Source organism: Dendropsophus ebraccatus, chromosome 4, assembly GCF_027789765.1.
Source record: "Dendropsophus ebraccatus isolate aDenEbr1 chromosome 4, aDenEbr1.pat, whole genome shotgun sequence".
NCBI classification, from domain to species: domain Eukaryota; kingdom Metazoa; phylum Chordata; class Amphibia; order Anura; family Hylidae; genus Dendropsophus; species Dendropsophus ebraccatus.
In genome coordinates, this window is record NC_091457.1 from 33224685 (window position 1) to 33237862 (window position 13178).

The window sequence follows — 13178 nt, forward strand, 5'->3', positions numbered from 1 at the left end:
ACAAAACAATATTTTTCATTATAGTCTTGATAACATCTAAATTGCCGCTAAAGACTTAAAGGGGGTATCTTGGACTTTGGTCTATTTAAAAAAACTGGAAGAAAAAAATAAGTCTCCTGCCTATAGAACTATTAAACGCAATAATTGGCATGTGAAGTGCTGCGGAATCTGTGTGCGCTATACAAATAAAAGCATTATTATTATTATTTTGCTCAGGTGGTTCCCATCTGGGCATGTCTATCATTCCACCCCCTTTAGGTTAGCCATACATTGGCACATTCATAAGGATCTCATATTGTGCAAAATAAAGTATTATCAGGCGGTTTCAATAATCCGTATGGGCAGCAGCTCAGGTATTCAAGTCTACATATGATACACCGAACTTATGATGTCAGCGGCTCTAACAATATCAAATGTCTTAGTAAATATACAAAGCGTAATTCAGTTTTTATTATCTGATGCTTCCTGACCATGCACATTTTTTCTTCCGGCACAGCCAGATCTATAAATAATATTATTATAGGAGGTTGTGATGTTCTTTCCGTCACCATTACCTTAAAATGTTATGGTCCTCATACAGCAAATCTGACATTTAATTTCAGTGCTCACTGCTCGCTGCCATTGTTCTCTGATCTCCGTTTCAGTATTGTAGCTTATTCCTTGGAGTCTGTTATGACTAGAATGTAAATTAAAAGTTTGTTTGTTCTCATGAGCTTCTTGTGAGACATAATTAACAACATTGAGTGGCTATTACAGGCAATATATATATATATATATATATATATATATATATATATTGGGTTAATGTTGTTGCAAATGGCTCAGAATTCAGGTGCAGTTTTCAAAAATAAAAAAGGAGAAGAAAAAAAGTTGTGACTTTCTTTTCCTTCTGTGCTTCTGGAACCTCCCCCAAAAGTGGGCAGGGCTTAGCGGAGGGTATGTAGCCCTAGTTCTCAGAAGATTTAACAGAACAAACATCAGAAATTGGCATCAGTTATGTTACAAACCTTCTCCAACTCATGTCTGGGGTCGATTTCAAAGTGTGGCACACAGGAAGGGAAAACATGTACCAAATTTATTAACAGACTTAATTCGGCACATTTTTTTCTGAAACATTTTAACTTAAGACTGACATTTGAAATGCTGGTCTTAATAAATCCCTTCCTATGTGGTTTAGACACATTTTGTTCCTTGTTCAATGAGGAGTGTAGCTTAAATGATAAGGGGGTGGCTTTGCTTGGAAGGGTCATGGGTCACTATGGAATGGAATTTTGGTGCATAATTTTGATGCAAATTAACCAATTAACAGTATGTGTAAAATTAAAGGGGTATTGTAAAAAAGTATTGTAAATAACATGCTGCTGGGGCAGATGCTGCTCCCCCACAGCTCCTGTTCATCTTCCAAAGCAGGATTTGCCCTGCCCGCCAATCACTGGCTGCAATGTTATCTTATCTTGGCTTGTGATTGGCTGAGCAGGCAGGTCCTGCCCCAAGCACTTTCTCTTTGAAGCAGTAGAAAAAAAAGACGATCAAGGGACCAGAAGAAGAAACGTGAGCTACAGGGGAGCAGCAGGGGACCGAGACTAATGGACCTATTCCACGGGACGATTATCGTTCAGATTATAGTTAAATCATTTGAATCTAAACTATAATCGTTCGTTTGAATAGCAGTTAACAATTAACGATTGAACGAGAAATCAGTGATCGTTTAACCCCTTAAGGTCAAAGCCTATTTTCGTTTTTGCGCTTTTGCTTATTCCATTTTAAGTTTAAAAGTCCATACCGCTTGCATTTTTTCACCTAGAGACGTATATGAGCGCTTATTTTTTGCGAAACCAATTGTACTTTGCAATGACAGGCATTATTTTTCCATAACATATGCTGCGAAACCGGAAAAAAATCATTTGCGCTGTCAAATTGAAAAAAAAACAAATTTGTTTTGATTTCGGGGAGTTTTGCATTTACGCCGTCCGTCCTACGGTAAAACTGACTTGTTATGCATGTTCCTCAAGTCGTTACAATTACTATGATATATAACATGTATAACTTATATTGTATCGGATGGCCTGTAAAAAATTCAAACCATTGTTAACAAATATACGTTCCTTAAAATCGCTCCATTCCCAGGCTTATAACGCTTTTATCCTTTGGTCTATGGGGCTGTGTGAGGTGTCAGTTTTTGCGCCATGATGTGTTCTTTCTATCGGAACCTTGATTGCGCATATACGACTTTTTGATCGTTTTTTATTACATTTTTTCTGGATTTGATGCGACCAAAAATGCGCAATTTTGCACTTTGGAATTTTTTTGCGCTGACGCCGTTTACCGTGCGAGTTCCGGAATGTGATTAATTAATAGTTTGGGCGATTACGCGCGCGGCGATACTAAATATGTTTATTTATTAATTTATTTATTAATTTATATTTATAAAATGGGAAAAGGGGGGTGATTTGGACTTTTATTAGGGGAGGGGATTTTTTATTAATAAAAACACTTTTTTACTTTTTTTTTTACTGTAACTAGAAGCCCCCCTGGGGGACTTGTATATAGACAGCACTGATCTCTCATAGAGATCAATGCTGTGTATATACACAGCAAAGATCGATTAGATCGGTCATAGATTACTATGGCCTGCTGCAGGCCATAGCAATCTATTGCCGAGCCGGGATCAGCGTCATTCCGACGCTGAGGCCCGGCACGGGCAGAAGAACGGATCTCCCCCCCGCGATCACATCGCGGGGGGGAGATCCGTCCCACTAGACACCAGGGACGTGCGGCGCAGTGCCTCTAAGTGCAGCTGTCAGGTTTGACAGCTGCACTTAGAGGCTTAATTAGCCGGCGCGGCAACGGGACCCGCGCAGGCTAATAGAGGCACTGCCCGGCTGCACGTGTCAGCCGGGATCAGCGCCGTTCAGAGCGCGGTCCCGGCGGGACCCCGCTCTGAACACCCCGAGCGGCACCATGACGTATCAGATACGTCATGGGTCGCTAAGGGGTTAATAAGACCTGGACCTATTTTTATCGTTGCTCATTCGCAAATTGAATTTGCATTGAATAAGATGTCGTTCGGTCATTCGCAGCAGTGACAAACGCAATAGTGACAACAAGACGACCGCAAGAACGATCATAAGTAACGATTATCGTTCCATGTAAATGGGTGAACGATTTCAGGTCTTTCGCAATAGCGGCCGTTTGGATCGTTTATCGTTAACGATTATGCAAACTATAAGCGTCCCGTGGAATAGGACCCTAAGTAAGTACAGGTTTTTATTCTATTTTCCCCCACCCAATAGCATATATATATATTTATATATATATATACATATTTTAACAATACACTAGAATACTCCTTTACAAGGGTAGCTTCACACGTACAGTATAGCAGCAGATTTTCTGCAGCAGATTTGACTAAATGAATGAACACAACATTAAATTCCCACTGTCAAATCTGCTGCAGCAGATTTGATGCTGTGTTCATTCATTTGGTTAAATCTGCTGCGGATCCGATACGGTAAGTGTGACGCTACCCTTAAACAAAGCTGTTTTAGGCCAGGTTCACACAGCGTGACACCGAGTGTTCTGTGACCCGGACATGTCACGGATGAACTTTGTTTATGTTGAATTGGCATGCGGGGGCATCCATGTGCGCCCACATCCCAATTCACTATAGCACACAATGGGAAGTGCGGCCAGAACTTTTTCATTATGTGAACTGACAGTTCTGTGCGGCTGCTATTCAATGAATAATGGCCGCACAAAACTGACATGTCAATAGTCCGTGCAGCCACTAGGGATCACGGCCAGAGTGTATACTATGTGTATACACTCTGTCCGGGATTCCCTCTGCAATGTATCTTTACTATTAATCAGGGTCGTTGTTGCAATTTGCAACAACGGTCGTGATTAATAGAAAAGATTAGTTGTGTGAACTTAGCCTAAAGAGGCACCAAAATTAAAGGGTTAAAATACAAACGTAACAAAAATGGCTCTGAGGATCAAAGTAAGGAAACTACCTTCATCCTTAGCGCCATGTACTATAGGGATATATCAACGGGTTAAGAAGCAGGTTAAGTTTCCCTTTAAACAGCCTGAGTCACTGTTCTTAGATTGTCTAGTCTAAAGGCCCTATTACACAAATCGATTATTGGCTGTATTTGGCCGATTATCGCCCATTACGGCCAATAATCGCTTTCTGCACAATGTCGGCTGATCGTTGTCTTTTAAAGACCAACAATCCGGATAGCAGCAGTCTGCTGCTGTCACTCTGTGTAACAGGAGCGGCAGCTGCAGACCGCCACTATCCTCTACTGGTGATCACGGTAAGATGGAGCCCTCTGGCCAGTGGTGGGGAGCAGCTAGGTGACATCACTGCAGACACTATATCACTGTGGCCAATGGCCAATGACCAGTCGCAATAAGCAGTGCAGGAACAGAACTAGTACTAGAACATTTAGAATTTCTTTAAGATATGTAATATTTTTTAGAGAAGTTCAATTCTCACTTAACCCCATAGTTAGCACAGCGCTCCAACAACAAAGCTTCATCTACATACAGTGCAAATTCTCCTTGAACAAATATCACAAACTATTCAAATATAAAATTAATTCTTGATGTGTAAAAAGTGCAGCTACGTCCACACAAGCTGCTAAAGCTTTGGAGTGTGTATGTAATGAAGTAGTTAGATAGTAGTGGAACACTGCGAGGAATTTATCTAGCGCCACATTTTGTCAGTCAGTCCAAGTCTTAATCAAAGGCGTCGTATCTGTTAGCCCAAGGCTTTCTAGTTCTGATTGCTGAGCCAAACAAGGCTGGAGATAGCGTGCAAGTGGGTTATGGAGAAAGATTAACATTTGCCATGTCGTGAGGCTGCTAATGTACTTTGGATTTTTTATACCATAAATTTTTACCTGGTATAGGTTAAAGCAAGCACAAAGCTAATATGCATATAACAAGGCATAGCAAAAAGAAATCAGGATTACAACCTAATGCAGTTCATGGAGAATTAGTGAGCAGACCTTGCTCTACCAGGCTATGCTTTTTATAGTGCACATCATATTAAAGTGCACCCTGACCCAGATACAGTACATGTAAAGCCCCATTCACATCTCATTTTATGGCCATATATGTTATATATGTCAGAATAGCAAAATAGCATCCGATAAGTATCCAGTAAACCAAATGAAGTCTGATAATAAGTTGTAGATTAAGCTGAAAAGTCCTGAAAAAGTTTGAGAAACAGACCAAATGTGGCAAATAGGTTTTGTCTATTAAAGTCAAATGATGTGTGTATGCTGTAGTATACATTAAAATACTTTTTTTGCATATAGTTGAGAAACAGACTAAATGTAGTTACTACAGTGTGTCTCTAAAAACGAGCCCTACTCTGTGAACCTAGCTTTATTTTTCAGACTTTTTGAAATAAGCTTGAAATATAAGCCCTACTCCAATAATAAGCCCTAGTTAACATCAGCTGACCAGATCCCTAACATTGGGTGCTAAGCATCAGCCAATCAGGGCCTGACTTGTTATGCTCCGCCCCCACCTGCTCAACAAAAGCTGCAAGGGAAGCAGCAAGGGTAAGATGCACAGTAGGAGACATTGGCTATGGGTGGTGTGTGTGTGGGAGGTATACCTGCAGAGAGGAGGGATGTATACAGTATGGGGGAACAACTACAGAGGGGGAAGGGAGGTATACAGTATGGAGGCTAAACTACAGGGGAACTAACAGTATAGGAGCCTAACAACAGTGGGGCATAGAGTATGGTGGCCAAATACCGTATAGAGTGGGACTACAGTGTAGGGAAATACAGAATATAATGTATTCCAAAACCTACCCGGAAAATACGCCCTAGCCTATTTTTCAGAGCAAAAAATACTAAAAGACACTCTTATTTTCGGAGAAACACAGTAGTAGACTACAGTTTGTCTATCAAAGTCAATGGTTGTGGTGTGTGTGTATGCTGTAGTATACATTAAAATACCATTTGCCACTATCCCAACATATACTGGTGATATAGACTAAATATTAAAAAGATTGGCAACCAGACTGATAAGAGCAGGCCGGAAGCAGTTGGCTCTATTCACTGTATAGTGATGGTCACGCGAAACTGCAGTTCAGCTCCCGTTCTAGTAAATGACAGGTGAATTGCAGTAAACCCAAACTGTATGGGGCCATAGAGGAGATGATGTCATTAAGGAATAAATAGTGGTAGACCTGTGATCAACTAGATAATAAATATTTCATTTTACTTTTAGTGTGGTCCAGGTAAATTTTTTCCAATTGCCATATTCTAAATGTTCACCAAACAGATGGAAGACATACAGCAAACACAGGAGGCACAACACTTTAAAAGGACTGTGTCAGGAAGAAAACCCCTCTCCTATACATCCTATTAGGACGATGTATCAAGTATTGATGGTTGAGGATGGGCCGTCAACATGTGAAATCTTAAAACCCAGAGCTATAAATTTTAATGAGCATCATGTAATATAACATGTCTATGTAGACAAGGCTCAGTTGTTTTTAATGGGGGTCAGGAGTAGAGATGATCAAACATCGGGAAATCTTAGGTTCAATCAAACTCGAACCTTCAGCATTTGATTCCTGATGCCTTCCAGTTGTGTGGGGCAGGTGGAGACTGCCCGAGTACCGCCTGGAAAACAGGGATACAGACTAGGTAATAGGCTGTATCCCTGTTTTCCAGGCGGTACTCAGGCAGTCTACACCTTTCCCACGAAACGGGAAGGCATCGGGAATCAAATGCTGAAGGTTCGAGTTCGATCGAACCTAAGATTTCCCGATGTTCGATCAGAAAAGCACTGGTGATCAGCTGATCACTGTGAAGCCTGCTATCTGAAAGATGTCATTTCTAAGGAGATGGCCCCTTTATGGGGATGGCTCATCTCAACAATACCTGTCCATAAGCCCTAACAAAGCAGGCACTTATATAAGGATCATGACTGATAAAGCTAATGTATAAAGAGTGCTGCAGTCATCTCCAGCCTCTGTGCCTCATAAACTCTTTTGCAAATAAGGAAGCAGTATATTATATAAGGGTCCTGCTTGCAAGTTCATACAGGCCCTTTCTCCCAATGATGTTTTTTCCAATGTTTAAAATGTTTGTGAGGTACATATGGCCTTAGCAGGTGTGTGTGGGCTCCTACTTGCTGAGCACCATATGTACAGATGGACTTGTATTTACTTTATCTGCTAAACATAGGAAACTGTAAAACAGCCTAGAAAATTCTCTGTATTAGATATACGTGGTGTTACATAAACCAAACCCACCATGTAGTGTCTGCTTCATCTTAAATGACTAGCTTTAAGTTCTATAGTAAAAAAATGTTTATTACAAGATATAATGAGATGAGAAAAAAAGGTTGTCCCACCCCAGAAACTGCGCCACTCTTGGGCTGTGTCTGGTACTGCAGCAAGGCAGATAACCCCTTATTTCTAATGCTTGTTTAGTTATCTAAATGTTTCCTTATGTCCTGATAACCTTTTGACAAATCTATACGAAAGACGTTGTGATTTGTCTATTATACATCCATGCACCTACCTTGTTTCTTCCCCCGGTCAGCAGTTTTCGGCTGTCCTTTATTAAAAATAAAAGGCCAATTGCTTTACTACAAGTAGCCGTAATGCAATGTAAAATGTTGATTGTTTGCTCACCACAGGTAGTAATCTCATTTGTGAAAACATATGCACAGCATGTTCTAGTCTTTTGTGGATAATATCAGACTTGCAAAAGGTCCCAGCGATTAACCCATACAGAACACAGGGTTAAGGTGTGGGACGACTGCCAACAGTCCTTCAGCGCTACTGTCATTTGAAGGACGCCTGTAACGCTGGAAAATCATTTCAACATTTAAAATAATATAATTTGTCTACAATGGTAATATCTTTTAAAATACCCCCCCCCCCCATAGAGTGAGGTACGGACCATTATCCCCAGCACCCCCATAGTCAACATAGTGATTCTTTAGCCTTTTTGGGGGCAGACACTTCTTTTTACCTGGAATTTCTGATCAGGAAGTTACAGGACAGTGTAAGAAATACAAGTAGCAAATATACATTCAATTGAGTTTTACCACAGAAGTGTATTGCACAGATGAGCCGTGTAGTACCTTTACTCCACACACTGGTTTTAGGTCATCACATAAAACATATATACTGTAATGTAGCACCACAATTGGCAACAATTATACCACACTCTCCACTGATTGTACAGACATCGCTAAGAGTGTATTTTTTATTCTACCCTCACATCCTAGAAATCAAACACAATACCCTTGAGCAATGGCATACCTTACACAGCACCATTAAACATGTTACATACGTGTTGTATGTACATTATAACATACCAAACACACATACACATTGTTTATAAAGGATATACAGTGAGTTTACGTGCAAAGAACTCACAGAGAACAATCATATTGACACAGTGCCAAATATTCCCGCAATGATTCTTCAGCCTCCTAATTTTCCCTGGTGCCCCATCATACGTAAGACCCTCTCAGTCCACCTAGATATAATGTGCAAATTTAGATATTCCCATATTGCAATAGAAATTTAAATTTTATTTGTCACATTTTACTTTATGTCCTGAATGCTTACTGCACATATGAAAATTCTTTGACAGAGAATCAATTGTGTGGTTTTATTACTGGTACTTTAGCCTGAGATTGTGTGAACATCCCTAAAGGAACTTTCATTCTCAGAATTTTCATTGTCTGACTTAATATTAATACAGTCCTTGACATTGTAGGGGATTGGGACCTGAATTTAAAGTTAGAATCGCCCTGTTATTTAGTCCAACATTTCCCTGATCCCATGGCAGTTCCTTACAAAGGAAGACCCCATTTAGTCCAGTGTGATCAATGGAAGCCCTGGATGTGGTCTTTTTTGTGTCCCTTCAATAGCCCAAGAAACAGAAAACAAGGAAGCTTCACTGTCTTCGAGAGTAAAATCTTCATCGACTGCTCCTGGCAGTGGAATAATGTTTCTAGATGTGGCAGTATTCCCATGATGGACGGTAGTTTACACAGTCAAAACAATCCCATTCGGTAATAATTGTCCGAACTGTCCAGAAAATAACAGTGCTCTCCAAAATTGGGTGGTAGTGAAAAAGGCAGAACAATTACGTTATGCTTTGCCCTCTATAGACATAAATGCCCTAGATGGAAAGACAACATAGTGTAGAGCAATGATATGTTGCCAAAGGCTAATGTAGTAGTTGTCATCAGTTGTCTCCGTTGTGCAATTTTCTTTTTGAGATGTATGAGTTAAGTTAAAAAGCTGTATAGAAATTGACCAAAAGATCCTGGGAAGACAAACCTCAAAGAAGGACAAACAGTCTTTAAAAACCAGGTATGTGGCAATAAGCTTCCAGGGATGCAAGTAAGATGTACACCAACCACAACCCAACAAATACAAGGGAAGTCAGGATTTTGGGAACTCGTGGACCTCCAAGTTCTCCTCCTACTGGTGGCCGTCTGCGGTAAAGGAGAACACATAGGCAGACAACAGAGAGCCCAGTGAACAGGGTGACCGAAAATGCAAGGCTACCAGGGGCCACATGGAAAGTTTTTCCCTGTCCAGCCCAGAATATAGCAGCAATGCTCCATGCAACACCCAAGCCCAAGAACACATTGACTGCATTGCTACCTGTCACATTACCAATGGAAGCATCAGCATGAGGGTCTTGGACTGCTGCCACTTTACTTGCAAATGTGTCTACAGGGAACAATAGAGACATAATTAAGTGAATGCACTATGCTCATTTAGGATACAGTTTACATGCACATTATCATCTTGACTCACTTCTTTCTATTTCCATGTAATGACAGAAGACTATTGCTCTACATAAATTCTACATAATAAGTCCCATATATGTGTGTGTGTGTGTGTCAATGGTTAAATTTTATTTCTAGATTTTTTATTATATTTAATGCATTTATCATGCAACGAAATACAAGCAGGCTGTTGATAAAGACAAAGGTCCATATGTAATAAGACCATTCTATGTTGGGGCAAGGGATGTTGTTATATGGGATGCAAAGTTAGCTATAGTGCTATAGGTTGGGGCACAACGTCTTTAGAAGTACTAGATATTTTAAAGGAATATGATACAAAGCCTTCAAGTTTGCAAGACACAAAGACTAAGAAACAAAGAACTTGTATGTGGGTATATTCAGAACCCCAAATAGGTCTACAAACTATATTCAGCTGGCCTAAACATATGATATGACCATGTTGGAGTAAGAACAAAGGACTTAAGATCCAGTTATCCAGCTCAGATGTACCTTTAGTGATGCAAGAGTATGACCATGCACAGCTTTATACAGGGTCTTTACGTGCTATGACCATGTCTGCCTCCACCCAGTGAGAAACCCTCCCTCCCCAAAACAAAGAAACATTATAACCTACTGTACAGAACGTTCCATACCTGGTACAGATGTACCCAAAGCAACAAAGACCACAGCAGTGACGGAGTCTTTGAGGCCAACTGTGCAGCCAAAGTGTGCAGCCAGGTCACCAGTGACAGCAGTGAGGATTCCAATGATGCAGATGGAGACCAGAAAGCAGGCCCAGCCACCCCAGTATTCGGTGGGGGGCACAAAGGCAAAGAGCACCTTCCAGAAGACGGTCAGGAAATGCATGATGTAGTCACAGCAACTGGGTAGCCCTTCCTCACTGCTCTCCTCATCATCATCATCTCCTGCCCAGGATGGGACATGCAGAAAGGGATTGGGGGGGTTGGAAGTAGAGGGCAGCGCAAAAGCAAGGAACAGAGGCAAAATGAGCATAAAATAAAGATTCATGAACAGATCGGATAAAGAATTAGGATAGTGATAGAATGACAGTAGGAGGGATATCAGGTAGAAGAACAGATAAGAAGAAGAAGAAGAGAAAATGTAGGATAGGGTAGCATGCCACCAGAAGGGCATGTGCAAGGTGAGGAGAGGGGGAGGGGAAGCAGTGTTAGTGGTGTGAAAAAAAAAATGTGCAAAAGCATGTGTGCATGTAAATTATGTGTGCAACGAGTAGTGAGCATTTTGGGGTTAGTGTATATAAATTACTAAGTGTGCAACAGTGCAAAGCCTTTTTATGCACTGGCGTAAGCATGAGACTAAAAGTGAAGCTTTACTGTGTTCTGGAACGCCATTGAAAATGATTGTGCGGAGGGTGATTATGTGCAGAGTGTAAGAATCTCACCTGCGCTGACCGTGACGGCGCTCACAAACTGCTCCCTCCAGCTGCTGCTCCCCACCACCAAGGCCAGGTTCGCTTTCTTTATCAGCTTGTCCACAGTGCTCTATAGAGAATGAAAGCAGGACAGGTTGTAGTATGAAGATATGGAGACTACAAGAAAACACAGTATAATATAATAAACGGAAATGCTGAGGGAATAGAGCCAGTTTGTAAAACATGGCGAAAAGGGATAACACAATAGGCTGTCTGCATTAGAAAATATAAGTAGTCAAGGCACAGAACGGAGATTTAGGTCATGCAACACAAAGGATTGAAGAAGCAGACTTATGCTCGTAAATGATAATAGTTTCTTTTTCAGGAGCATTTGGTTCTTAAAGGGGTTTATCCAAAACAAGAGAGAGTCTTATTTTATTTTATTGCTTATATTTTAAGCCTATTCCAAAAACTCTGCAAAATCAAGCTAGGGCCTATATATTTAGGGTAGGACTTATTTTTGGAGAAACAGGGTATGTATGTAGAGAAGAATGCTTGTAACCAAGGGCACCTGTGCAAAACAGAGAATGCACATGTGGAATTAGTAAGTTTATATAGCTCTCATGCAGTACATTTTCAGAAATGCTTGTACATTGCAAAATGTTTGTTTTAACATAATGGATCCATTTTGACTTATTTCTCTTTCTGACAAACCCCCTTTAACTCTTCCATCAGAGTACCGGAGGATCCTCCAGGGTCCCCAGACTCTGACACAACAATGGCCCACAAGTCCAGCAGAAGACAACCCCAATTGACTTTGGACCCTTTACTTTCTATTTTTTATAGGGTGATTCCCAAATAGTCTATAAAACCTTATGGATGATATTTCTTGTGTGTGCTATGATAAAAATTATGATAAAACGTGAATGTACTCATGTTCTGTGGTTTTTTAATGTCCAACTATAAGTCTTGTTGTCAGATCAGATGAAAATAAGAAGTCATGTGTGACCTCAAATAGGCCAAATGCATTGATTTTTTTTTTTGCGTATTATTATCAGCATCTAATAACTGGCATCTAATGTCACTCTCAATTTTACCCTTACATTTAGTTTAGTATCCATCTTACCTTGAACTCATATGACTCTTCTATTATGACCTCCATCTTTCGATGTTCCCCCAGACTGGGGCTTCCCGCAATCTCCTCACCGGTTTTGGTACACACCACCCATCTCTCACCAGTCTCACCTATATGGAAAATATCATGTTAAACTAAGGTAAAATAGATTTTGCTGTAGTTGTTCCAAGGAATTGCATCATGTGGATAAATGGAGTCATTGCCTACACCCATGAACTTAAAGGGATAAATCAGGTGGGTTGCGATTGTCATTGAAGTATTGAAGTTGCACACTTGGCTGATGGATGATTTTCTGCCTGTAGCTTTATAGCTTCACATAACCCATAACCAAAACATGATGTAATCTATCACCCCTATGGTTCCCACTTGGAGACATGTACTGGTAAAATAAAAATAAAAAATCTTCAAAGACTAATAATAATGATAATAATAATAATAATAATAAATACCTTTTTCGTTACTTTTTTATCACTTCTGTTAGGCCCCATGTACACTGCAATGCTCTGTGTAGGAGGCTGTATGATGGCACTGTCCCTGTCTATGAGAGTCCTAATACAGCCGATACTTGTACATAGCTGTAGTATGGCCATGTGTCTCATCAGATACCTCTCTCCCTCCCCTAGATCACAGCTTACTTTGCACTTGTCTGTTCATTTCCATCTTCATTTTACCTCCTCTCTGCATTTCCGGTTCTCCGAGTTCAATGAAGAAGTTCTTGTTTTTTTCGTATTCTTCATCATCGATGATCTGTATTTCAATATACCTCCTAGAAGATGATTATGTATGTTTATTGCAATGAACACATGGACTATAAATCATATACATTCACTTTATGCATTAAGGAGGACTTCA

General features: G+C 40.4%; 1 protein-coding gene across 7 annotated transcripts in view; it reads right to left on the bottom strand.

Annotated features, from left to right (window-relative positions):
- Positions 1–202: 202 nt before the first annotated feature.
- The window catches only part of LOC138788024 (sodium/calcium exchanger 1-like), a 65527-nt gene continuing 52551 nt past the window's right edge, over positions 203–13178 (bottom strand). For 4 of the 7 annotated variants that reach the window (XM_069965457.1, XM_069965462.1, XM_069965464.1 and 1 more), the window contains 5 exons: positions 12962–13092; positions 12318–12436; positions 11222–11321; positions 10452–10724; positions 8041–9739 (listed from right to left, as the gene is read on the bottom strand). In XM_069965457.1, coding sequence (XP_069821558.1) covers positions 9363–9739; positions 10452–10724; positions 11222–11321; positions 12318–12436; positions 12962–13092 — 1000 coding nt within the window. In that variant the 3' untranslated portion in view covers positions 8041–9362. Of the gene's footprint in view, positions 677–8040; positions 9740–10451; positions 10725–11221; positions 11322–12317; positions 12437–12961; positions 13093–13178 lie in introns of those variants that run through there. The other 3 variants (XM_069965458.1, XM_069965461.1, XM_069965460.1) reach the window with 3 other exon arrangements.